The following is a 26,611-nucleotide window of genomic DNA, read 5'->3' as shown; positions in this document are numbered from 1 at the left end:
GTTGAGCACAGAATTCGCATGTGAGGGAGGTAGTCTATTCTTAGGAATTGAAAATAGGTGTTCAAAAAAAATAAATAAATTGTACGCAAATGTTCCCAGCAGCACGATTCACAACACACAGAAGGCGGAACAACCCAAATACCATGAGCAGGTAAACAGATAAGCAAACTGTGGGCCATCCGTGCAGTGGAGCGCTATCTGGCCCTAAAAAGGAATGAGGCACTGACGCACGCTAGAACACGGACGAACCTCGAAAACATAGGCTAAGGCAAAGAAGCCAGGCACAAAAGGCCACGTATTGTATGACTGAATTCACATGAAATACACAGAGTAGGCAGATCCATAGAAACAGAAAGCAAATGAGTGGTTGCCAGGAGCTGGAGGGAGGAGAGAATGGGGTGTGACTGCTAATGGGCACAGGGTTCCTTTTGGAGTGATGAAAACATTCTGGAAGTACGGAGTGGCGATGACGGCACACCATGGGAAGGTACTTAATTCCACTGAACTGCACACTCCAAAATGGCTAAAATGGCATGTTATGTGTACTTTACCACAAGACTTGCACGACACAATGAAAACACTTGACCTTATCGACACATACAGAACGTGACAGCCACCAACTGCAGAACGGACTTTCTTTGCAAGCCCACATGGAGCAGCTACTACAATTGTCCATCTGAAGAACACGCACGCAGCCCTCTGCCGGCCGCTTTACTGCCCCCCTCTCCGCCCGGAGCTCTTTCCGGGGGCCCTCGCAGGCCCCATGTTCCTGAGATGCCCGCACCCACCCGCTCTCCGAAGAGCCGCCGAGCAGCAGGGGGAAAGCTGGGAGCAGGGGAAGCCGCTCCCGCAGAGGCCTCTGCAGAGCTCACAGGGACTGCAGCCAGGCCCTGGGCTGAGTGTGGGCTCCTGAAGCCACAGGAGGCGCAGGATGGGGAATCCGAGATTTAGGGAGGTTAATAACTTGCCCCAGGCTGTACAGCTGTCGTGTGGAGAAATACAGGGGACTCTACCCAGAACCCTTTCTCCTGATGCTTTTGCAATACTGCCTCAAGAGAGAACGCCGGGATCCTCAAGGTCTACTGGCTGCAGATAGCACCGTCCTGTCCCACCCGCTTCTGCTCGGGGAAGGGGTTGATGTTTCTCTTCAGCCACGGGCACTGGTGGGGGGAGGGGGGGGAGCTAAGGCCCACCCAGCTCAGGGGTATCCGCAGCCTGAGGGGGTCACTGAATAGTGGCTACTGCCGTTCTTAACCATGGAGCAGGCCTTCCAGAATTTGGCCCTGCAGTAACCAGGTCTTGAGGTGGCCCTCAGGCTCGGCCAAGGGTGGGGCAGGTTTAGGGTTCCTTTTAAGGTATGCTCACAACACCTGCTTTCCATAAACAGAGTGAGCCATCTTGGGGAATATTAACTGGTTCGTAGGCAATTAGCTCTGGTGACATTCCCATGGAGTGGGAATGTTTCACGCTCAGGCTGCCAGCCCAGGCAGAGGAATGGAAGTCGTCTCATGACAACTCTTTATGGCAAGGTCACCAAGACCATCACCCTTCCCAGGCCAGGTGCCCCAGTGTGCCCACGCCTGCTCAGGCTGCCATCGGGCTGCAGTCTTCATATTCACGACCCTCCAGGGACCCGCAGGCTAGGCCTTGGGGCTCTCCATCATTCAAACTTTAATATCAGTAATGAATACCATTGTTATTACTGTCATAATATGTCATGACATTATTCATAATAAAATCCTCACTGGGTGCCAGACCCTGACACCGGTGTCATGAGTATTAATTCTCTCCCGTCTGCCCGGGACACTTGTCAGGAAATCACTATCCCCACCTCACAGATGCAGAACCTAATACGCAGAGAGGCCCAGTGTCTTGCCCAGCGTCACAGAGCTTCCACATGGAGGCAAGAGTAGGATCTGAAGTTGGGTCTGTCCTCACTCTTCCTTCCACTCTATGCCCTGGACTTTCCTGGTTAACTCCAGAACCAAACTTGCTGGTCTCTTGTCCCCAGGAATTAATGAAAGATCCCCAACCCAACAGAGGGGCTCTGAGCACCGGTAGGTGAGCAATGACGGGGCAATGACTGGTAGGGCCGGATGAATGATGGGGAACACAGAAGGGGAACATGGAGATGGGGGGGTCTAGGCTCACAGGGCATGCATACCACCAGCTCCACTTACCACCTGAAGAAGGGCAAGAGAGCCCAAAGAGGGGGGGTCCCCGGAGCAGATGGAGGAAAGAAGAAGGAGTTACTGAGCCACAGGCAACAGCGAGAAAGCCCAGGGCTGAGAGAGCACAGGCTCCCAGCCTGGGGCACCCACCTGTCACGTCACTGTTTGCCTGGTGGTGGGAGGGATGACGAGAATGCCTCTTGAAGGCAACCTACCATTTGACGGGTGGAGGCTGCCTGGGGCGAGACAAGGCGGCAGGGCCACATTCGGACTTACGGGACAGGGGTAGGAAGAGCACGAGGTCTTTTAGCAATGCCTGGAGTCAACACAGCTGGATGGCACATCTTATCTAGCAAACCCTAATTCCCCTGTGCCTCAGCTGTTCTCACTGTCCAGCTTGGGGGCAAGGACCCAGGCAGATCTCAGATAGATAAAGACAGGGCCAAGTCTAGAAGCCAAGTCTCCCAACTCCCAGGTCTGCTTAAAGAACCATGGCCAGCAAGCAGGTGTCGGGAAGGGGGCTGGAGAAAGGGCGAGCCCCAGGACAATGTGCAGTGGGTCAGCGGGAGGACACACCCCTTTCCTGCCTCCCCGACTCACATGTCCATGCAGATCCGTGTTGAGCAGCATCAGAGCACAGGTGAGTGTGTGGATCCCATCTAAATCAGAGATGGTGTCACCCTCAGTGTGAGGACCCCGTTGTTTTCCAAACCCAGCCACCCAACTGTCTCCTGACAGAGCCAACCTGGTGGCCTTGGAGACAGGAAGAGGCCCGCCACCAACCAAATGCACCTCAGGGCCCAGGACCTGCTCCCTGTCCCACCCCTCTCACAGCACCAGAGTCACTGGCCTGCCCCAGGTCACGGCCAACCCCCCCCCTCAGAGCGGACCTGAGCACCCTGGGCCTGCTATAGGCCAGACTCCTGACTCCTGTGACCGAACTCATCTTGACACTCAGACCCAGGGGCGGCTCTGGGTCCTGGACTACGTCCCTACCATGCCCTGTGTCTCCTCCAATAACTGGCCTCATCCCCCAGGTCCTGGAACTCGGGTCCATCCACAGGGAAAGTCCTGCCGCTAAGTGGACTAAGAGGGCCCCACCCCGGGACTCCACACGGGGACTCCCACCGCACCGAGAATCCACACCGCGACAGGGACCAGTGAGAAGGAAACCCAAGACCAAATCTCGGACAGAGGACTTCCAGGCACGGAGAATGACCACAGGCAAGACATTTGGAAGGTCTCTTGTCCAGCAAGCAGACCCGTTCCAGGTGCCATAGTTCCTGTATTCCATGTTTAGTGAGCAGGACAGAAGTGGCTGTTGGGGGGCGGGCGGGGCGGAGGAAGCCGGGGCCCTGCCCAGCAGTAGGTAGGGCAGGCGGCCATACCTTCCGACGTGCTGTCCTCCGGGTTGCACTGGCAGTACCGGCGGGAGAAGTGCGTCAGGACCCGCTCACGCTCCTGCGTCTCCCCCATCAGCGGGAAGGCCTTCAGGAAGGTTCTGGAGGGCAATTCAAGGAAGCTGAAGACCTCTAGAGTCCCTGAGTCAGTATGGATCCTCACCCGGGGCAAGAATTCCCCCCAAACACACACAGGCATACACACACACATGCACACGCACCACATAAACCCGCTGGAGGGGGCCAGGGCTCCAGTGCCCCAGCATCTTCCCCAGGACAGCTTCCGGAGTGTGGGGGCTAGGGGACTTTAGAATTTCAGCCTTCTATGCCCTCCAGGAAGTAGGCAGGGGACAGAGTATGAAGAACAAAGGCAGAGGAGCCCCTCAGTGGTGCCATCGGCCCTTCTTCAGGATAAATGCCCACTTCCCTCTCCCTCCTCTCTGGCGAGGCCTGCAGGGGCCATACCTGCCCCCTCCCCAGACCGTCCCTCCTCAATCATTCCTGCTCCTCACTGGATGTGCCACCAGCCGAGCCCCAAGCCCCACCTTGGCCTTGGCCTCCCTCACTCTTCCCCTGTCCTCAGACAAGTCCAAACTGTCAAGTCCCAATGACTTGTTCTTCACCCTTGATCTCAAACTCTCCCCCTCCTCTGCCCTCATCATATGCCCAGGACACTCACAGCAGCCTCCAGAAGGGGGCACCCCTGCACCTCCCCGAGACATCCTCCCCGCAGACCCCGACTGGCCTTTCTAAACACACATGCAGGTGAGCTGCACCCCTGCTTAGAACCTGTCACTGGCTCCCCAGAGCGCTCAGGTAACAGCCAAGCTCCTCATGTTCTGGCCTTCCCAGGACGTGTTTCCACCTCCCTCCTGTCCCTCCAGCCTCAACCCACCCGCCTCCCACACACATTCACACCCTGGGCCGACAGGCACTTTCGCTGCTTCATGCCTCTGGGGAGGCTGAAGCTGTCTGCAAGGACCTTCCCTCCTCTCCTGTGTGGCTCTGCCTCCTTCTCCTGGCCCACTTCAAAAGCCACGGGCTCTCAGGGGCCCTGGGAGTTGATCCCAAAATCACAGGGGCTGGGAGATGGAGCCTAGGGATACCTCTTCTTGGGAAGCAAAACTGTAAACTGAGCAAATTTGAGCTTCTATCCAGAGTTCCTAAGACTAGTTCATTCCTAATTTTGCTATGGTTCATTTGGTTTCTGGAAAGTCCACTTTGCTTTATGCTCTCTCATGTTGCTCCTAAGGCACCCTGGGACCTGTGAGCCCATCTTGGCCAGCCCTTACCTTCTGAGGCCTCTCAAGGCATCCAAAACTACAGACCACACTCCTCTTCAATCCCAGTCAGTCAACGGCCATACAGAAACACGGTGTTTGCAGTCTAGTCTCCCCTTCCCCGCCCTGGTCTCTTTTGTTCCCTGTTCTCTTCCTCCCATCTGGCACCCATCTCTGCCTCTCCCTCCTCTAACCACACTCCACTAAGACCTTGTAAAATCCATTTCCCATCCCAGCCTTGACCTGTCCTATCTACAAGCCATCCAACCCAGCTCCCACTCCCTAGTCCAAACACTCCTTCCCCAGGTGTCCTCACTAAGCCCCAACCCAACACAGCCACCACCAAACTCTCAGGCGGCCCCCAGGGTCAGCCTCAACACTGCCTACCCTCTCCCTTGCACTTTGGCACCATCCATCCCTCTACTCAATCCTCTGGATGACCCCTCGCACCAATCTTTCCTTTAGCCCCACTGCCCACCTCAGGCCTATCCTCTCCCACCAGACCCTCTTCAGAAGCCTGCATGCCTCGAGATCAAAGGCTACCAGCACTACCCCCCAAAATACTGCTTTATACCCAGCACCTTCTGTGGCTCCCCAGTGCCTTTGCAGTTGAGCCTAAATCTACTGGGCTGGCATGCAAGGTTCTCCAGTGCAGCACCCGGGCCTCGGATCGTGACCTGACCCACTGAACATCTTCTCCTACCACTCTTCCTCATCCCAATGCAAACTTCAGACTCAGCTCAGGCTAGAGCACCTTGCAGCAGACCAACACTTCCCCTGAGAACCTGAGACAAGCCAGACAGAATACATCTCTCTTAAGCTCTCAGGAAGCCACTGGTGTCACAAGGACCACAGGGCCAGACTTCCAGAGAGGAGAGAGCTGAGGTGAGGGGTTCATCTACAGGGGCTCTTCTCTTGGGGGCATTGCTGATGCTGGGCAAAGGCAAGAGGCAGAACACTTCGTGGCTTCACAGAGCTGAAGACACAGACCTGGAGATCTGAGGGGCTGTGAATATACAGCCACTTTTCCCTTGGAGACATCTGCTAAAGTCTGAAGAGGTGAGGGACGGGATGCTACGAACCTAAGCAGAAATCCTCTAAGAAGTAGAAGGACTGGGGTGTTTTGTTTTGTTTTGTTTTGTTTTGTTTTGTTTTGTTTTGTTTTTGACACTCTAGCCATATTGAGGAAACACAATTAGGATTCAGGACCCACCAAAGGGAGAGGCCCCAGTGAACACACTAGGCTTCTAGTGGAAAGCCGTGCGGGCCTCCACCCTGTGGTGGGGGATCCCTGAGTTCACCAAACTGGTGCAGCCTTTCCTCAGCTCAGCCGTGGTCGGATTAGGAGTGCACCCCCTGCCCCCCTCTACCTGCCTAGTAAAGGACAAAGTAAACCCTCGCGGGAGGAACATATAATAATCCAGAGCCTAATTCTATACAAAACGCACAACATCTAATAAAAAATTACTGAGTGTGCAGAGAGACAGGATGCATGACAGAAAACCGAGAGAAAAAGAAGAGACAAGAGAAACAGATATTGATGATTCCAGTGATACAGATACTGGGATGAGGAGGCTTTGAAATAAGGATTAATATGTGTAAAAGGAAAGGGACAGTTGGAGCAAATGAGTGAAAAGATGAGAAATTCCCCCAGAGCGTTAGAACCTATTTTTTTTAATTTAACAAAATGAAAATTCTAGAACTGAAAAATGTAATAATAAAAAGTAAAAAACTCAATAAATGGATTTAACAGTATATTAGGCCCAGAAAAAAGGCTAAGTGAACTAAAAGCAGGTCAACAGAAAATATCCCAAGTGAAGTAGAGAAAAAAGAATGGAAAATACATTTTTTTACATGTAAGGGACGTGTGGGACACAGTGAGAAGATCTAACATTTGGGGACCACCCCCCAGTTATCTCAGAGATCGTTGGTGCCCACAGCCAGAGGGCTGCAGCCTGCTGTCGCCCTGTGGGCCTGTCACCAGGGGCCGCTAGACACTGGGCGGCACTCTATTCCATGCCTTCCACCGCCTGGGGCCTGCACCTGACCGTCCGGAAGGCCACTGTCTGCATCTAAACGCCAAGAGGACCAGTGGTCAAATCCCACTTTTGCCCTCTCCCCCCTCAGTGACGGTGGGGGATCATTTGACCTAAGGGCTGGTTCTTCCTTTGTGAACAGCCCCGATAACACCTGCCCTCCAGGGGTGTGGTCAGGATGAAGTGGCAGGGGGTGCAAAGACCTACTGCCTCAGCAAACAGGAAGTGCTCAATACAGGCAAGCCCTTTGCCCTGCGCTCCCAAAACCTCAAGACCGCATTCCCACCTTCACATGCTCAGCCCACCACAGAGCCGGCCCTCACTGAGGCGCTGGGGGGCTGCTGTGCTCAGGGCCCCTTCTCCACAGCCTTCCCAGGGAGGGTCCAGAGACTGTCCAAGGTTGCACAGCAAGTTTAGGACAGAGCTGCCATGAGAATCCAGATGTGTGGCCTGTAGCCCTGTGGACACCACCCCATCCCAGCCCCACTGACCTGAGCGCTCGGTCCAGAGTCAGGCCCGAGAAGTCGAAGAAGCTGAGATACTCCCCGGCCACCAGCCTGCTGAACTCGTTGCTGTTGAGAGAGCATGAGGTGTCCGTTAGGAGAGGGCACAGCCACCAATAAGAGGCATGTGGGCAGTGAGTCCTAGCATACCCTGACCCCCCCACCCGATCTGCCCGTCCCTAGACTGCCTCCCCCTCCAGGCCAGTTGGGCTCTGATAGTCCATCCTTAGGTTGGGGGGTCAGGAAGGCTTCCTAAAGGAGATGGTGTCTCTGTGAAGACGGCAGACCTATAGGAAAGTAAGAGCCAGTGAGGCGAAGGGACTAGGGGGAGGGATGACGCAAAGTGTCCCCAGTAGAGGAAACTGCACGACATGTCCAAGTAGCTATCAGCAGGGCCATGTGGCCAGAACCAGAGAGCAGGAACCTGTCAGCAAGAGATGAGGTAGGGAGCAGGGCCCGAGGGCCAAGGGAAGGATTGGTAGTGTTCAGAAGGGTGTGAAGGGAGGGGTTGAGTGAGCAGGTCAAAGCCTTGTGTGGAACACCCAAGGGTTATTATGATGTAAATTGTTAGGTTGAGGATTATTAGGGTTGGGTTATACACTATGATAGCGGCTACACCCGCCGAGCGAAGACCCCTGGGCGCTCTAGGGGCTGGTTCCCAGAGAGACGGAGAGTTTGGGGAGGAGAGAGATTTCAGAGGCAGAATCCATGGGCAATGGAATGGTGCAAAGCATAACCCGGAGGTGGGCCTGGAGGGGAGTTCTCCAGAGCTGGACATCCGGTGGGGCTGGATGTACCCACATGAGAGATGTCAGCTGGTTAATGGCCTGGATGGAGGACAGGGATGAGCGCAAGCGAGAGGAGGGTGCAGACTCAGGACAGATATCAGAGGAAGCCCCTCTTAAGGGCAGAGGCCGACTGAGGAGAGAGAGGGAGCCACTGAAGGATACTGAGAAAGAGCAGCCCGAGAGAGCTAGGAATGCGGCGTCCTGGAAGCCGAGAGAGAGAGAGAGAGAGAGAGAGAGAGAGAGAGAGAGAGAGAGAATGTGTTTCGAGAAGACTGGAGTGATGAATTCTTGTCGGAAAAGAGAACAAATTTCCACCTGAACCACCTGAACCTACCCAAGCCCCGAGCTCTCCCTCCCATTTGCAGGAGACTTAGGACTGGGGAAATAGGGAAAGCATGACATAACTCCATGGGGACACCAAATCCAAATCATGGAAAATTCTTCCTGACAAAGGCTCTATTTCTTCAACAGATACATGGCCTTAAGAAAAAGGAGGCAGCCCGGCAGACTATTGATTAAGAGACTTAAGAGGAAAAAGAGAGAGAGAGAGAGAAACGTTTTGGCCAAATGTAAAGCATGGACCTTATTTGCATTCTGATACGAAGAAGCATTTCTGAGACAGAAAATTAAACTAAGACTAAATGTTAGAGATTGTATGGAATTTTGGTTAGTTTTGTTAAAAATTATAATGGAATGGAGCGCCTGGGTGGCACAGCGGTTAAGCGTCTGCCTTCAGCTCAGGGCGTGATCCCGGCGTTATGGGATCGAGCCCCACATCAGGCTCCTCCACTATGAGCCTGCTTCTTCCTCTCCCACTCCCCCTGCTTGTGTTCCCTCTCTCGCTGGCTGTCTCTATCTCTGTTAAATAAATAAAATCTTTAAAAAAAAATTATAATGGAATGATGACTATATTTAAAAATCCTTATCAGTTAGAGGCACATACTGAAGTATTTATGGATTAAATGATAGAGTATCTAAAATACACCTTAAAATAGTCCAGCAAAATGGGGGGGGGGGATGCTATTAACTTTGAAGCTGAGTAATGGGTATGTGGAGGTTTAATATGTTATTTTCTCTGTTTTTGTGTATGGTTGAAATTTGCATAATAAAAATTTTAGTTAAGGAAAAAGAAAGGAGTGGGGTGTGTCTGTGATGTTGAGGAGGGGTAAGTTGAGGCCAGGTAGCAGCCACTGGATTCAAAGACAAAGGCTGCTAACTTGGCCCTGGCCTGGATGGGCAGCCAAAGGCAGAGGGTGGGGGAGAAGCCTGCCCCAGGGGCTGGATATGGAGAGGGGGAGTGGACCGAGGCCACCCAGGTTAGAAAACTCGAGAATTCTGGCTGCCAAGAGGCTGTGGGAGGAAGTGCCTTTGAGGAAGAATTTTTGTTTTCAGATGGGAGAGACTTAGGCGCAGTGGAGTGCGGAGGGAAACTCTTGCAGAGGAGGGGCTGAAGGACGGAATCCTGGAGAATGTCATTAGGTTGGGGGTGGGGGCCTCAGCCCAGTGGGAGAGGTGGGGCTTTAAGTCAGCTGTGATGTCCGGGCTGGGGCTGGGAGGCAGGCCCAGAGCAATGTGGAGGCTGAGAAGGGTAGAAGAGGAAGGCAGGAGAGAAACTAGGGAAGGATCCCAAGCCCAGCTGGCCTCAGCTCTTTCAGTCAGCTCCAACTTGGGGCCTAGGGGCTGCACTGCCCCTTTGCCCTGAGACCTAGGACTGCCTCCCCATCTCAGAGCCTAAATGTGGGTATGGGAGGCCCCCTGGAGGAAGGGCAAAGGCAGGCGGCCATGCTGACAGAAACACTCGGGATGTGCCAGCTGATCCCTCAGTCTCAGAGCCCCTGGCGGTCCCCGCACCCCGCACCCCCCACCCCTGCCCCCGGACTGCCATCTGGCTAGTTTCCTTTCCCCAGTCCCAAGGCCAGGGCTGTGCTTTGGCAGCTTTGGCCCCCTTAGCCAGTCCCAGCGGACTGAGAGTGGGGCTTAATGAGCCAGGAACCCAGTTTCTGGGTCCCAGGCAGTCCCAGCCCAGGCCCAGGTTCTCCTCTCCTTGGCCCCGCCCCCCTACTCTGTCCTCCCTACCATCGTCATGGTCCCATAACTGCAGGCCACACTACGCTCCCCAGCCCCGAGGGACCGCCCCGCCACCTCCTCCCCTCCCCAAGAGCACAGGCCTTCGCCCAGGCAGCCCAGAAAGGAAACAGATTTAGGGCAAGGCCAGGAATGAGGACAGTGGCAGGAGGAGGAGCTCTCGGGGACTACTGGGAACCCCCCAAGCACCAGACACCCCTGACAGAAGTCACCCACACCTCCTTCAGGCTGAGGAAGACCCTGGGTTTGCCCGGAGTGGGGGTACAGGTGATAACTCACTTCTTGCCCAGCTGCCGGGCGACGTCGCAGCGCTGAAAGCCCTCCAGGTGGTAGAGGCGGCGGGCCAGCCGGCGAGCAGCTTCACTGACCCCCTGGCACCCGTTGGCCAGTGCGTCTGTGCTGCCAGGCTCCAGCCCCTCTGAGCTGCTCAGCTCCGAGTCCGAGTCCGAGAAGCCGTCCTTCAGGCTGGGGTCACTGCACAATGAAAGTGGGGGCAGAGAGAAGGGGATCAGAGGCCCAGGGTCCGAGGCCTGGGAAGAGGCTGGGACGTCTTCCAGAGCAGGAGAAGAGACTCCAGTGCATCAGGAGGGAATCAAGTCAGACTTTTAGGGGAGCCCCTCGACGAAATCACTAGAAGCTACACAACCCACGCAGCACAGCTCCCTGGACCCACCAGGGCTGGAAAGGCCTGGAAGGGCAGAACTGAACCTCAGGACTGGGGTGGGAAGTCTGGGTGCAAAGGAAGAACACCATGACCTTGGAGAGGGCTTGTTCACTCTGGGCACTGGGTTGCCCTCACCTGCTTTGCCTCCTCTGGGTCTCAGTTTCCCCATCTGCTCAATGGTTCTCCCAGTTCCCAACCTAGGCTCTGCCTCACCTGGCTGAGTTCAGCAACTTGTCTGTGTCCTCCTCCTCCTCCTCCTCCTCCTCCTCCTCCTCCTCCTCCTCCTCCTCGTCCCCACCTGGACCCTGGGGTCCGTCTTCATGGAAGCCATTGGGCACGGCTGTGAGAGACAGGCGGCTCAGGACGTTCTCTGATCGGCTGCTGGAGATGGAGCACCGCAGGGGGCTGCCCAGCTCCCCATCACCACCAGCTGCTCCTGGGTCCCCCTCAGGCCCCATGTCCCCAGTGCCCAAGCCAGCCCCCGGCTCAGGGCTCTCACGGGCCCGCTGCTGGATGAGGGGTGTCAGGGGGGCCTCGAAGCTGACGCAGCTGTCGCTCTCGTCCGTGAGGCTCAGCACGTCCAGGGAGTCAAGGCTGCTGTACTGGGTGCCCCGCAGCAGCTCGGACTCCACGATCTTCTCAAACGTGGCACTGAAGCCATCCCGCACATCTGGCTCCCCGGGGCCACCCAGCCTGTGGGATGCAAGGACCAGTCACCATCCTGCTATGGGGTCCCCCTTTACAGGGGCTAGGACTGCACCAGTCTGTGTCTGGGAGCTCCACGGGGGCAGGAGCAGGCGTGGGACGTGTCCTGTTTATTCTGTCAGCCAATACTTACTAAGCGCTGGGTGCCAGATGCTGGGCTGGGTACTAAGGTGCAGCAATGAAACAGGACAGGCATGGTCCTGCCCAGTGCCCACCCCACGCCTGGCCCAGAGCAGGCACTGGGCATTTGTCTAAATGAATGAATGGGAGACCTCTTCCTCCACGGTGGCCCAGGGGCTGCTGCCCGCAGGCTTCCCAGAGCCATGTGGCTATCTCCCAGCACAGCTAGAGTCATGCTGGGTCAAAATGTTGCCGTCCCCAAAGCCTGGGAGGCTCTCAGCTTGGCCCACCACACTGCAGCTCTCAGGCCTGGCCTAAATGTCACCTCCCCAGAGAGACTGAGAAAGGCAGGAGCACATCACCCAGCCCACTGGCCCCGCTCCTTATTCTCCATCCTCCGGGTATGTCCTCACTTCCTCCCAGGCCCGGTCAGCATGTCACACCGTGTGCTCCCGGTTCCCATCTGTTCCCCAGTCTCACCTCCCACAAGGCCAGAGAACACCCACGACACAGTTCGTGCTTAGCAAACCTGCTGAATGGTGCACTGGGTGAACACACAGATGTTTGTCAGCCCCCTGGCCTACCACACTGCCAAAGCCACTGCAGGGCCCTGTCCTGTCCCTGCAAGAGACCTCAGGCTGGCAGTTCCTCTTCCCTCACGTTGAAGCCCTCCTTCCTCATCCCTTTCTCAATGAGGTCCGCCCTGAGCGCCCTATTTATAACCAGGACCCGCCTCCAAACACCTCAGCCCCTTTTTCCTACTTCATTTTTCCCAAAGCACTTACCCCCCCTTCCTACATACTACATAATTACTTCTCTGATTTATTATCTATCTCCCCCCTAGACCCTAAGCTCCATGATAGTACGAATTTTTGTATGTTCTGTTTTCTGATGTATCCCCAGCACCTAGAATAGAACATCACACAGAGATAAACTGAGGCATCCCAGGAGGATTCTTATCTGCTGGGGAGATGCACAGGGAGGACAGGTAAGGAAGAGGAGACACTGAAAAACAGCGAGATCAAGAGAGATGGGACAAAAGAGAGACAAGAAGACAGAGAGAGAGGAAGAAAAATAAGAGAGACAAGAAATAGACTAAGAGAAACAGAGAGACAGAGAGAGAGACAGAAACATAGAGATAGCAAGGGGAAGAGACACAAAGAAAGAAGCAGGCTGAGCCCAGCCCATATCAGATAAATCAAGGTCCGCCATTTGCAAAGCAGTGCACCCCTCATTCCCCCCGAGGATCGGCCACATCCTGCTTCTCCCCCCAGCCCCTGCAGCCTCCGAGAGACTGAGCTGTATTTGGAGGACTGGGAACTACCCCTCTCCTCAAACACCTCCTTGGACCCCAGGTCTGAGATGTGGTCCTAGTGTGCTCCCCAGAGAAGCATACTGACCTGAGAGAGAAAAAGCTGGAGTCACAGCCAGCTGCCCCCTGCTCAGTTCCAGCAAGAGCTGAGACCATAGCCTTATTAGGCCTTCTGTTGCTGGAGAAGGAAGTGGGGTGGGGGGACAGAAATCTAAGAAGTCGCAGGACACCTGGCAGTGAGCTGGGATGGAGTTGCCGCTGGTGACCTCCAGGAGGAAGGGAGGGAACGGAAGGGTCACTGTCCTGGTTACCAGATCAGATGCCAGAAATCTGCCCAGCAAAGGGACCTCTGCCAGGCCTGTGCTAGGTTCCAGAGACACCTGAATAATACAGATCTTGGCCCTTGGGGGAGCTCTCATCTCACTGTCAGAGCCATGAATGGTCTCCCCCACGCCACTATCTCCCACCCTCTCATGCACCTCAGCAGACCTTAGAGCTGGTCCTGATAGAGGCTTAAAGACCATTAGCCCAATCTCCAAACTTCCATCTGCCCCCTCACCTTTGGCCATCCCCAATAAATAGGCCCCCTAAACCCAAATGGTATGCTCCAAGAAGCCCCAGACCCTCGTCTGCACCCCACTGCCAGCCAGGTGGCTGCCCTAGGACCTGTCGGACAGAAACACTCACGGCCACGGGACACCTGGTACACACCAGCACCCGACCTCACGTATTCACATTCCTATTTGCAGAGCTAGCTAGCCACACTCAGCCCTAGACCTTGCCATGCAGCCCAGGTATGTACCCACAGATCCACAGGCCAGGCATACACAACCCCCCACACACAACCACACAGACCCATGCATAGCCACGTGTTCACACATTCCTATGCCCACAACAGCGCACAGAGCAGACACACACACGCATGCCACCCACTCACACTTGCTTCTCCAGGCCAGAGCCCACAGCTGTGCACACTAAGGCTTCTACACACTTTCTTTTCTCAGCCCACCCTGAGGTCTTCTAGACATTCTCCTGTTCCATCCCCCCTCCTCATCCAACTGGCACCTCCCAAGACACGCTGGTCTCTCCACCTCCTACAGAGGATAATAGAAAGGAGGCTGTCACTCCAGGCAGTAGGACTGAGGTGAGATTCCTGGTAGAACCTCCAGAGGGCACTCAAGTGAGGGGAGCTGGCTGGGATCAATCCACAAAGCCTACTCTTCTGAGGTCAGTTACAGAATTGGGAGATCTTCATCTCCAGGAAACAGATGGATGGACCAGATGACCTTCCACATCAAAGCACTTTGGAACTCTACTGCCCAGCCTGGGACAGAGGGTGTGTGACCCTCCAGCCCCACACGGATACAGCCCATGATGATTTGGGGGGCTTTGGGGTTGGGAGGCACAATAGGCCTGCTAGCCTTTGAAATCTAATGGTTCTATCCTTCCAAAACACCCAGAAGCTGGGCAAAAAAGGACATGAAATTCCCATTTTATGGAGGAGAAAAACAAGAACCAGAGAGGCTAAGGGGCTAGACCCGGACCACATAGCACTGGAGCAGGCAAACGTAGTGAGCCCCCAAGCCAAGACACCCACTTACCCCAGCTGAGGGTCCTCAGTATCCAGACAGAGGTTCCTGGAAGCACTGTCCCCCTCTGCCGGCCCACCAGCCCTCCAGGGCCTGGACTCTGCAGAATCTTCCAGAATATTTGAGTCTGGCCCCAGGACTAGGCCATTGGTGAAGGGAAGGCCAAGGCTGAGGCCATGGAGAGCCATGTCCAGGCCCTGTGTAGGCTCCTCAGCGTCCACCAGAGCGCCCCTCATCTCATGCCCTGGGCTGTTATAGCTACTGTTCAGGTCCTGACTGTGTGCCATTCCATTCTGGACCCCAGGTTCTTCCTCAGGCTCCAAGCTGGGGTCCCAGGCAGCACCACCTTCCCCACGTAGTACAGATGGAACCTTATCCTCATCCATGGCAGCCACTACGTCCTCCCTGCGCTGACTGCTCCTGGGACTCCCCTAGACCTGGAGGTGAATGAAGAGATAAGGAGGTGAGTCAGACAGGGCAGGTACTGAGGGGTCTAAAGCCCAGCAGAACCAGCACCAGGCAGCCTGCCTGGGGACAGGAGGATGGCAGAGATGATCTTCTCAGGACCTCCTGGCTGGAATATGGGTTTGGGCTGTGGCATCCTCAGGCAGTAGCCCTGCTCAGGCCAGTCCCACTCACCGTTCCCCTGACCCGCGTTCACCCTGTGTGCCCCAGTCCTGCCTTCCCTGTTACCTCTTACATGTCTCTGTTGTGCCTTCCAGAACCCACCAAGCCCTGTAAGAAAGATCCAGGTTGGGAGAAACTAGGGAAGGGCCCAGGACTTCTCCAAACTCCCTCCCTTTCCTGCTGGTGTATAAGGTAAACAAAACTCCAGGCTGACAGCAGCCAGTGCCCTTGTTTCTTTCCATCTTCTCACCCTGACTCCAGGAGCCAGAAAAGAGTGACTCTGTGGGTGAACGGAGGGAACTGAGCTGGGGCTGCCTTCAGAGGGAGATTTAAGAAAGGAGGAAAGGAAGCCATCAGAAGTGCAGCTTCATCAGACCAGACGCCAACCCAGAGAAACCAACCTGAGGCCCCACGGCAGCCATCCCCAGGCCCAGCGTGAGGCGCTGTCCAGGGTGCTGGGCGGTGAGGCGCCACCCAGGACCCTTGCCTACAGTCAGCCTGCCTTCGCTGCCCAGCTCCCAAAGCCCTGGCTGTGCAACAAGAAAGGAGAAGGGGGGCCAGGGTTCCCCTCCACACCAGGACCCCCAGAGCTCACCCAGCCTTGAGGAGGGATGCCATGGAGCATTCTGGGGAGAGCACCGGAAGGGGAGCTGGGCCCTGCTCTGCCCAACTCACTGTGTGACCATGTGTGGGGCTAGGTTGGGCCTCCTTACTGCCGCAGCCAGGCCAGCCCCACTCCCCTCTGCCCTGTTTTGGGTCTGTACCTCTTCTTAAAATGAGGAGACCTGTTTCACTTGCCATCCCCATCCCTGCCCCCTTTTAAAGTTGATCAAAACCAGCCCGCATTTCCCAGAGGCTTCCTGCCCAATCTAATCTCAGATGAGAGGACAGACGCAATGGGCTGCGTCCTGGCTCCCCCTCAACCCTGTCTCTGTCCCTGGCCCCACCTAGAGCAGGCTATTTCTGCATCACCCCACCCCGCCCCTGACCTTTGTTACCAGGGATACAGAACAGCCCCTCCAAAAAACTTCCTTCCTTCCTTCCTTCTTCGGGACTCAGCTTCCCCCAGTACCCCCACGCTCTTCTGGAGAAAGGGTCCTGCAGGTTCAGGAAAGTCTGGAGGAGAGGGACTGGTCAGCCTTCCGGGCTGCAGTAGAACAAGTTGCAAGGACAGCAATAAGAATCTAAGTGAGGGGCGCCTGGGTGGCACAGCGGTTAAGCGTCTGCCTTCGGCTCAGGGAGTGATCCTGGCGTTGCGGGATCGAGCCCCACATCAGGCTCCTCTGCTGGGAGCCTGCTTCTTCCTCTCCCACTCCCCCTGCTTGTGTTCCCTCTCTCGCTGGCTGTCTCTATCTCTGTCGAATAAATAAATAAAATCTTTAAAAAAAAAAAAAAAGAATCTAAGTGAGACCTGGGGCGCCTGGGTGGCTCAGTCGTTAGGCGTCTGCCTTCGGCTCAGGACGTGATCCCGGCGTTCTGGGATTGAGCCCCACGTCAGGCTCCTCCGCTGGGAGCCTGCTTCTTCCTCTCCCACTCCCCCTGCTTGTGTTCCCTCTCTCACTGGCTGTCTCTCTCTCTCTGTCAAATGAACAAATAAAATCTTAAAAAAAAAAAAAAAAGAATCTAAGTGAGACCCATCCTTCTTCTACTTGCCTGGTCTGAAATGTCACCTGAGGGACTTGTTAAAAAACAGATTATGAGGCCTTCCCCCAAACCTCCTAAACCAGAATCTACAGGGATCGGATACAGCACTCTGTCATTGTTTTTAAAAAGTTGAGTAAACAATGAGTTAGACTCCAAGAGGAACTTCCCACTTAGAGAAGATGAGCCTGGATAGGAAGGTCAGTCTACCTCTCTGGGGGCTTCCAGGGCCTGGAGGGGAGATCTGCCACCGCAGGACCACTTAAGATTCATTTAACCCTTGGTTTTCACACATGGAGAGAAGAGGGCAGGGTAGACAGGGATCTGGGGCCTCAGGCCACCCACCCTGAGCATTTCTCCTAGAGTTTTGAAGACTGCACAAGTGTAAGATTTTACTTAAAAAAACAAACAAAACAAAATAACAACAACAAAAACGTCTACAGATTCAAAAAAAACGTGAAGATCCAGGCTGTAGACTATCTGGGCCCTGATCCTAGGACACCGGGGACCCCAAGGGGCTTGGCACTGAGGGTTCCTTTCTGGTCTGCCCTAAATCCCTGCTGCTGCAGTTGCTATTTCAATCTGTTCCCTCCGGTTGTGTACTCGGAGGGGGAGAACAGGAGGTCATCTCCTCAACTGAGACTTCTGGGGTGGGGGGGTGCATTTCTAAAGAAAAGAGGAGGGGAAATGGGGACTTTTGGCTTACTGCCTGAGTTCTAGTCCTCTGGCCTGCTTTCTAGTCCAGGAGCCTGGATGCCCATTGGATCTGGGGCACAGGGCTCCAACCCAATTCCACCGGGGTGCCTCAAACTCCCACACCCACACATGGAGGCTGAGCCCAGAAGGACGAAGTGCCTCCGTTTTGGTCAGGGCTCTGAGGTCCCAGTGAAGCCTGAGATTTCAAAGCATAAGCGGTTTCCCCTTATGCTCATGCTACACCAACCCCAAAGCCAAGGTTATGAACAAATCAAGGACATCTTGGGAGGCCCCTACCTCATCCCCCAACTTCCAGCAGCTGCCTCGGGCTGGCTCCAGCCCTACCTGCCCTGCCTTGTCCTCCTGCAGCTGGAAGTGGGGATAGAGGTTCTGCCAACACCGGGCACTGGGCCGTGTCCTCAGTTTCTGGGGGTGGGCAGACAAGAGGCAGCATTGAGCTCCACTCTGGGCGGGGGGCCCAGAGTCCCTGCCTGGGCTGAGGGCCAGCTGAGCCCAGAAATAGCTGAGCCAGGACACCCCCTCTCTTTCTGAGCCCAAGAGAGGGGTGCACTGGGGGGGGGCTTCAGATCAGAGGTGTGAAACAATACCCCAAGCCTTCACTCTGAACCATCATGTACCCTGAGATGCATCGCTGTCCCCTCTTGCCTTTATGAACCCATCTGCAGAATGGGAGCATCACCTCTGTTCTTCCCCAGGGCTGGTGGGAGAATTTGAGATCATGAATGCGAAGAAAGCAGAAATCCAAGGAAGAACAAACTCCTACAGAGATCAAGGGAAAAGGCAGCTATGGTCCACTTTTTCCACCACTGCATTTGACAAATGGGGAGACTGAGGCACAGAACCAGGAAAGGCTGTGCCCGAGGTCACACAGTTGAGGAGCTGGCTCTAGAACTCAGGAATAGGTTCCTTCTGAACCTGGATGGGCTGGAGGTGCAAGATGAACCCATCAGATCCTCCCACAAGATCAAGGGCTCAAATCTTCAACCAGGAGACTCTACCTGAAGCAGTGACCCTACCCCCTCCAACCCTGCTGGCAAGAGCAAGGGAGGAAGTACAGCTGGGCCACAGGGCACTGATCCCAAGCAGAAGCCTACAAATGACAGGCTGGCAGTGGTTAGATCCCCTGCATTCTCTCTCAGCATAAACCAGGCCCTGCTCCAAGCAGGGGCTCCTGCTACCCATTGCCCTTGAGATGACCTTGGACTCAGTGACATCTTTTTCAGCTCCAACTCAGGTGCACCCAGGATGATAATGGAACACTGGCAGGGCCAGGGCTAAATGCCAAACCAGCCACTTTCTGGGTCTCAGCTGTGCCTAAGACAACCCTATCCCCCGCCTCACTCTCCCCACGGCAGCTGGAATGAACCGTGAAAACACAAATCACATTATAACCTTCTCTCACTCATAACCCTCCAATGTCTCCCACTGCCCTTCGATTAGAATTCATTCTCCTTAGCATGGCCTAAAAAGGCCTTGTCTAAGCTGGTTCACTGCCCTCATCCCATCCCCCACCCCATCAGCCACACTGGCCTTCTTTCTGCTCCCTGAGCTCATTCCCACCTCAGGGCCTTTGCACCAGCTGTACCCTTGGCCTAGAATGCTCTTTCCCTAGATCTCGAAATGACTGCCTCTCCTGCCACTTAGGGTTCCACTCCAGTGCTGCCTCCTCAAAGAGGCCCTCTCTCACCACCCTGCACTCTCACACTCCTCCACCAAGCATCAGATCTGCTAAGCATCACTTAGAACTGAAAACTCCTTTTTCTATGTGATTCCTTATTTCCTGCCCATCTCCCTCAGTAGGATGTAAGTGCAGGAGGGTGGGGGCTATGTCACATTCACTGTCTCCCCCGGAGCCTAGCACCAAGCCTGGCAAACAGTGGGCAGTTTTAAATGTCTGATGAATGAATAACCTGGCGATTGTCATCATCACTGTTGTAGGCGGGGGTTAAGAGAGGTTGCAGAACATGCTTAGGGTCACAAAGCTGGAAAGCAGCAAGGCTGGTATTCCGCTTACAATGAGGTTGGACTGTCATAGGAATACCTTGTATGTGACTTCCATGCAGAGATTCAAGCCCGGGACTATGGGAAGCCCAAGGAAAGGTCTGGAGAAGGGGGCCCAACAAAGAGGGTTCCAGGGCCCGACATGCTCTATAAGATAGAGGGGAGAATGCACAGGTACTGAGGCCTGTGTGCATGTCTGTGAGCAAGCATATGGTGCAGGCATTTCTGGGCGCGCGCACACACACCCACACCCACACCCACACCCACACCCACACCCACCCACACACACACACACACATGAAGGGAGCTGGCCAGCCACTCAGAGGCAGTCCCCCTAGGTGATGAGGTAGAGATGAGGCCTAGGGGCAAGGTTCAGGCCAGCTAGACAGATGTCAATGGGCAGCTGGGACTAAAATCATTCTGCTTTGGGAGAAGCAAGGAGCCAGAAAGGGACAACTCAGTGCTTCAAGTTAGGGTGGGGGATGGGGAAGATAGGCACCCACAGTGACCACAGCCATACCCAGTAGCATCAGGTAGCTGGGTGGGTTTGGAAGGAGATGGGGGAATACAGGCCCACTTGGTGGAAATGGGGACACAGGAGGCAGAGCTGAGGTGGGGAACCCACGGTGCTGAGTACTACCTAGAACAGGCAAAATCTAAGAGCCTATGGGACGTCCAAGGGTACTTGGAAGCCAGGCAGGTTATATGTAGAAGGGAGGGAGATCAGAGAAAATCATTCTGGAATGTCATTATAGAGGCAAATCTGAAACTCCTGTTTGGCCTCCAACGGGCTAGCGGAGTTTGGGGAAATGAACCCCTCTCTGGCCTTATTTCCCCATATACGTCAGAGATTCCAAACCATTTCCAAGACTTGGACTTTGAACACTTGATGGCTCTGTGGATCCCACCCAGACTCTCACATAGGTACACAACACTTTTGAGTATTTTTGAGAGGCTCAAGGACCCCTGAAGTCCATCCATATACCTTGGGTCTGAACTCCACAAATGGGACAATCTTCACAGACCTCCCACCTCTGACACTGGACACTCACAGAGAGTTCCATAAGGCTACTTGCAAGACAAAGAAAATGATGGATGCCTTTCATTGTCAGAGCTATTCCCTGCCCCTTGGGAGCCCACTCTGGACACCCACATTCGTCCCAATGCCCTTCCCCAAACTCCTACTACATGGCCTTCCTAGCTCGCCCAGATTTTTGCCATGGACTGGGATCGTCACACATACATGAAGAGTTGAATAAGATGATCAGTGAAAAGAGCTGGCGTGTAGTAAGTGCTTAGAACAGACTTTGGCCGGTTGTGCCCCAGGACTCTCCCAGGAAAGGGCTGGGCCCCTGACAACAGGAAGTTCACAAGCAGACCCCTCAGTGGAGACCCTGGTCCCCCATACCCACCATGCTCCCCACAAACCTCTGCCAAGGAGTCTGGAGGTCAGAGCTCCAAGAGCTGTCTCTAGGCACCGACCAGCCTGGTCACGTGCCCCTTCAATGTCCCAACTGCTTGGGGCAGGGGGAGTAACCAGGATAATAGGAAGGAGTTGTGCACCCAGGACCCTTTGGAACCTCCCTGCCCCCATTCCCCAAGGTGACCCTAATCCCTCCAAACCTACCGGGTCTGCCCAACTTGGAGCATCTCATACAGCAACAAGGGTCTCAGACTGGGAGTCCAGGACGGTGGGTCAGTGCGCTAACTGTATGGTCAGGAAGACCTGCCTTCAAATTCCAGCTCTGCTACCCACAGGCTATGTGACCTCGGGAAAGCTGCCCACCTCTCAGAGCCTCAGCGCCGTCCTCTGTAAAATGTGGGGTGCTAAGAGCATCTGCCTCACAGGGCTGCAGGGAGGACTGAAGGACATGGTGTGGGTGCAGTGCTGAGCTCAGAGCCGGGTGCAAGTGCTCAGGGAAGGGCGGCAGCTACTGCTTCCCAGAACCCTCTCTCAGGCCTGCAGGGGAAAGGGCGGGCTGCCCCCGCTGGGGATGGCATGCGCAGGAGAGCAGCACAGGACGCACAGGACGTTCAGGGGGCCCTGCACACATTGGTCCCTGGCAGCCTGTCAATGGCTCCCAAGGCAAGGGCTTCAGGGGCCCAGCCTGAGGGTGGAGGCAGGACAAAGGCTCCCTCGGGGCCCAGGACAGTGGGCCAGAGAGAGGGCCCCACCCTTTCCTGAGGCAGGTGAGGACCCTACAGTCCTGACCCCACCAACACTCCCACCCGAGGCCAGGCTCCCTCCTCGTTTCCACCTCAAGGCAGAAGAGCAACACTAGGTGCAGGGCAAAGGCCAGGGCCCCGGGCTTTCCTGAAAAGGGGCCCAGGCCCTTCAGGCGGTGCCAGTCCAGGGGTTATTAAGGAGCCCAGCATCACCCTGCGTTCTCCCGCTCAGTTTGGCCCTTGGGGAACCAGCTTTGCCTCGGGTTGTGGGATCTGGACGGCCTTCTCTTTCTCATGGTTGGGCAGGAGGAGGTCCCCAGGGCTGGGTGCACATTTGCATCTTATCTGCATGTACCCCTCAGCCTGCTGGAACTTTCAGGGGCCCCTGGGCCCAGCTCTGCAAAGGTCATTCCTTGACATCTCCTGGAGTACTTCTCTCCCCTCCCCCCAGCCACTCGGCCCCTCCTTCACTCAGCATCTGCGTACTTCTGCAAGTGGATTTGGAGGGCCTCGACCCTGACGACGCTCACGTCTGCTGTCAAATCTCAAGCCGTGCTTAGAGCTGGGCTTCCCCCAGCTTACTTGCGTACAGGGTGAGCCCTCCGTTATCTGGGACCGCAAGGGACTCGGCTATTCTAGCTAAGTGACTGGCCAGTGCTCTGTCTTCCTGGAGCTTCACAGCATACCTGGGACTCTCACTCTGCTTCTTGAGCCCCATTTGACCCATGAGCCTGCAGACTGAGAGTTGAATACCAAGATCTATAACGGACTGAGCAAATGCAAGTCCTCCCCGTCAGCCCTGCCTCAGCTAACATGCCTGATGGAGGGCGGATCTGAGGGTCTTCATCTCTGAGCAGCCGCCGCCCCCCAGTCGGGCTCAACAACAAGGAGAGATGAACCAAGAAATTTCAACCTCCCTTCACTCTGCCCAAGTTTTACTTACCCCTTACTCCCTAGATCCTCACATTCTCTGTCTGCCCCCCATTCCCTAAAACCCCTCTACCTCTCTGCATCTTCCCCTCTGACCTTTCCCACACCCCCACAACCTCTTGATGCTGTTGCCCCGCTTGACACCCCCTCCCCCGCAGAGTACTGCCTCACCCCCATCTCCCCCTCTTCCCCTGCCTGCTCCTGTCTCTGCTTTAGGAATACAGCACAGGGTGTGACTAAGGTTGTGGTCTCCTTGAGGCCGGATGAAGGCAAGCAGCATGTGCATGAAGCCGGCAGGTGGGAACCGGGCTGCAGTGGGCCACTGCACTCTTGCCGCCCATGCCCATCGCGGAGAGAGCCCCTTCTATTCCGCCATAGCCCACTGCCAGAAGATCTGGTGCCTGGTAAACAGCCTCACCCCTTCATGGACAGTACATGGGGGAGGAGAGAAAGAGAAGAGTCGGGAACGAAGACAGCATTTGGGCCCTGAGCCCCTGGAAGGGTGGAGCTGCCATTCCTGAGACGCGGAAGTCTGGGTGGAGCAGGTCTGGGGAGGAAGACCAGGAACTCTGCTTCGGACAAGTTGAGTTTGAAGGGTCTAGTAGACACCACAGTTGAGATGTTAAAAGAGCCATGGGGGCTCAGGAGAGGGCTCAGAATTGGGGGTATAGATGTGGGAACCGGCAGCACGTAGGTAGGTGTACTTAAAGCCACAGGATTGGACGAAATCGGCACAGCAGTGGGTGTTGATGAGGAAGACCAGCCGTGCAGGGGCTGAGTCCTGGGACACTGCAACGTGCAGAGGTGGGGGCGGGGAGAGTGGGCAGAAGGAAACTGAGTAGGATCAACCACAAGGCCAGAGGCAAACAAGAATGGATGTCCTAGAAGTCAAAGAGAGTATTTCAAGAATTGGGAGAAACTGAATGTGTCAGATCCTTCAGATGAGGACGGAGACTTGGCCACTGAGTGTAGCAACATGGAGGTCAGTGGTGACCTTGAGAAGAGTAGTCGGTGGAAGGGGCTGAAAGCCCGTTTGGAGTGGAGTCAAGAGAGTGGCAGGAGAGGACCAGAGGATAATGAGTCCCAACAACCCTTCTAGGGAGTTCTGCTGTGAAGGAGAGCAGCGACGTGGCGGCAGCTGGATGGAGAACAAGAGAGCTGCCTTGTAGGACAGGAGAAACCAGAGCAAGTGTCTTCTGGTGGAATGATCCAGCACAGGAGGAACTTACAACGTGGGGGGGGTGGGGGCAGTAGCTGCAGCAATGCCTACAAGCAGGCACAGGGGAAGGAGAGGGGTAGCCTTAACCAGGGACAGGAATGCCTCATCCCCAGAGACAGGAGGAAGGCAGAGCCGTGGGTGCAGGTGCTGGGAGATGGGTGAACGCAGCACTGCGAGTCTGAGAAAGTCCTGATTGCTTCTATTTTCTCAAAGAAGCAGTTTCATCAGCTGAGATGGAGGATGGGGAAAGAGGGGCAAGGATTGAGGGTAGAAGACAAAGTGTGAAATAGTCAGCAGGTAGGGGGAGAGGAGATGGACTCAGGACCCATGGTGGGCGTGCAGGACATCACTAAGGACTCGCCTGAAGTTCACAGTTTTGAACTTCAAGTGAGACCAGTCAGGATAGTGGTTTTCTTAGCCCCGTCCGGCCGCACAGGTGCCGATGCAGAGCGGGCTGGGTGTTGGATTTAACCAGGGCTGGGGTTTAGCCAAGAAAGTATGAAGAAGCAAATGAGGTAAGGGAGTTGGGGGTCTGCATAAGAGAGATTATCCTGAGCTTTATAGCGGCCCCTGGCCCGTGCTCAAACTCCTTCCCCTGCTGGGCCTGACAGCCCACCACCTGTTTCCTGCTGTGAGTCATGAGTGGCCTTCCCTCTGCGCTGGTCCCGAAATGAGGTTCGGAGAGGCCACAGGTGGCCACCAACACCTGAGAAACAAGCTTCCCACACACCGTTCCTCTAACCTGGAAGGTAACGTGGAAGGTAACTGGTCCACACACTCAGAACTGCATCCCCCATCGCCCTTCCGAGGCCGTCCAAGACAGCTCTCCCCCACTCTAGTCAGATGCCAGGGCCTATCCGTTCTGCCTCCTCCATCTCCCCTTCTCCTGCTCTCCACCTCCCACCTGCCACACCCCGGTCCCAGCAGGGTCACCACCCCATCGACTCCACTCCCACCGTGCCATACGCGGCAGCCCCGAATCCGGTGCCCAGCCTCGCATACTGGGCCACATCACGGCAGTTGACCGGTCCTTGTCCACCACACTGGCCCTGCCAATCCCCCTCCATCCTCCTCACACACACCTGTCCCATTACTCTCCTCTTTAAAGCCCTTGGTGGCTCCCAGTGTCTTTGGAGAAAGGGCCAGCTCATCAGCCCATATTCCAGGCCCCACCCCCTTTCTGCCTGTCTTGGCCCCCTCCATCCCCTCTCCCCTCACTACTTCCTGCCCCTAGTTGTGGCTCACCCCCATACCACCCCTGAGGTTGGGAGTTTCTTGAAGACCTCCTCAGCGTCTACTGAATCACCAGTATGTTGTCTGAAGTACGGGTTCAATCAGTTTTGCTGACCTGGTGCGTGGATGACCAGGTGGATGAAGCTTCTGGAAGTGGAAAGAGAGAGGAATGGCGTGAAACAAAGGGATTCCTTAGCCAAGTGACCTCACTTAGCTGACCACCTATTACAGGACAAGCTGAGGACATCTGCCTCCTGAGGAGAAGCACTGAGAAGGAGGCAAACATCACCTATGGGATATTCTTGCCAAGAAATGTTTAAGGTGGCTCTACTCATGAGCAAGATACAAGACAATCTCAGAATGTGGGACATTCCACAGGAATAGTGACCGGGGCTCTTTAAAATTGACAATGTTATAAAAGACTTAAAAAAAAAAAAAAAAAGACAGGGCGATTGTTCCAGATTAAAGGAGACAGAACTAAATGCAATGTGTGATCCTTGAACAAAACTTGTTTTTAAAACAGCTATAAGGGCTATTACTGGTACAATGAGAGAAATTTGAATACGGATTACGTACTAGGTTAAACTGTGTCATTGTTAAACTTCTTGAGTATGACAATATATAGTCATTATGTAGGAAAACGTCCTTGTCTCAGGAAATTCATGCTGAATTATTCGGGGGTAAGTGTTATGATGTCTGCAACTTACTTTCAAAAGGTTCAGCAAGAGAAACACAAATGTGGGTAAAATGTCAACAATTGGCAAATCTAGGTCTCTAGGTGAAGGGGATATACGTGGGTGTTCATTGTACTGCCAGGTGTGACAAGACAAAAAGTTAGGGGGGAAGGAAAGGAGTGGAGGAAGGCACTCCAAAGGGGGGAGTTCAAGGCCCTGCTTGCCTGGGCACGCGTCAGAGAGGCAGCCCTGCACCCCAGCAGGCCACAGCTGGATGCTGGAGGCAATCGAGGCCAGGCAGACACAGCCCTGGTGTGCTCACTACCTAAAAAGGATGAGATCCCAAGGAAGACTTACCTGTGAGCAAACCCACTTAGAAGGACGAGGGCTCTGCAGGAAACAGCCAGCTCCCGGGGGGACCGGCAAGGCAGCCCTGCCCTACCTCTGCCTGAGCTGTGGCAAGCAGCCAGGTCCATCCCAGGCTCACCACTCCCCTCCGAACACCCCTCAAGGGGCGACAGTCTGAGTGTATCCTCCTGTGTGAGGAGCCAGGCTAAATATGGAGCCCCAGACATAAGATGCCGCTCAAAACAGATTTTCCTGGAAAAGACCATCTGGCAAAGGATGTCTAGAACATCTTCCGTCATGGGAGGCAGTGTCATTTTCCTGCAAGCAAATGTCCTGAATGGGAATGCCTCAATCCCACCTCTCTAGAAGACTCTAGCTTAGTGCCTCCGTTTGCTCCCAGAT

The 26,611-nt window shown here is 55.0% G+C and overlaps 1 protein-coding gene across 1 annotated transcript in view; it reads right to left on the bottom strand.

The window, feature by feature from the left end:
* PSD2 (pleckstrin and Sec7 domain containing 2) overlaps nt 1-25,435 on the bottom strand; it is a 47,967-nt gene extending 22,532 nt beyond the window's left edge. The window contains exons 1-7 of the mRNA XM_026508120.4: nt 25,200-25,435; nt 14,666-15,090; nt 11,141-11,620; nt 10,543-10,737; nt 7,379-7,459; nt 3,560-3,672; nt 2,772-2,830 (exon numbers count right to left, since the gene is read on the bottom strand). Of these exons, the coding sequence (XP_026363905.2) occupies nt 2,772-2,830; nt 3,560-3,672; nt 7,379-7,459; nt 10,543-10,737; nt 11,141-11,620; nt 14,666-15,039 (1,302 nt within the window). The 5' untranslated portion in view covers nt 15,040-15,090; nt 25,200-25,435. The remainder of the gene's footprint in view (nt 1-2,771; nt 2,831-3,559; nt 3,673-7,378; nt 7,460-10,542; nt 10,738-11,140; nt 11,621-14,665; nt 15,091-25,199) is intronic.
* Between the last annotated feature and the right edge of the window lie 1,176 nt (nt 25,436-26,611).

This window comes from Ursus arctos, unplaced genomic scaffold (assembly GCF_023065955.2).
Source record: "Ursus arctos isolate Adak ecotype North America unplaced genomic scaffold, UrsArc2.0 scaffold_5, whole genome shotgun sequence".
NCBI classification, from domain to species: Eukaryota; Metazoa; Chordata; class Mammalia; order Carnivora; family Ursidae; genus Ursus; species Ursus arctos.
This window is presented reverse-complemented; position numbering and strand designations above follow the sequence as displayed.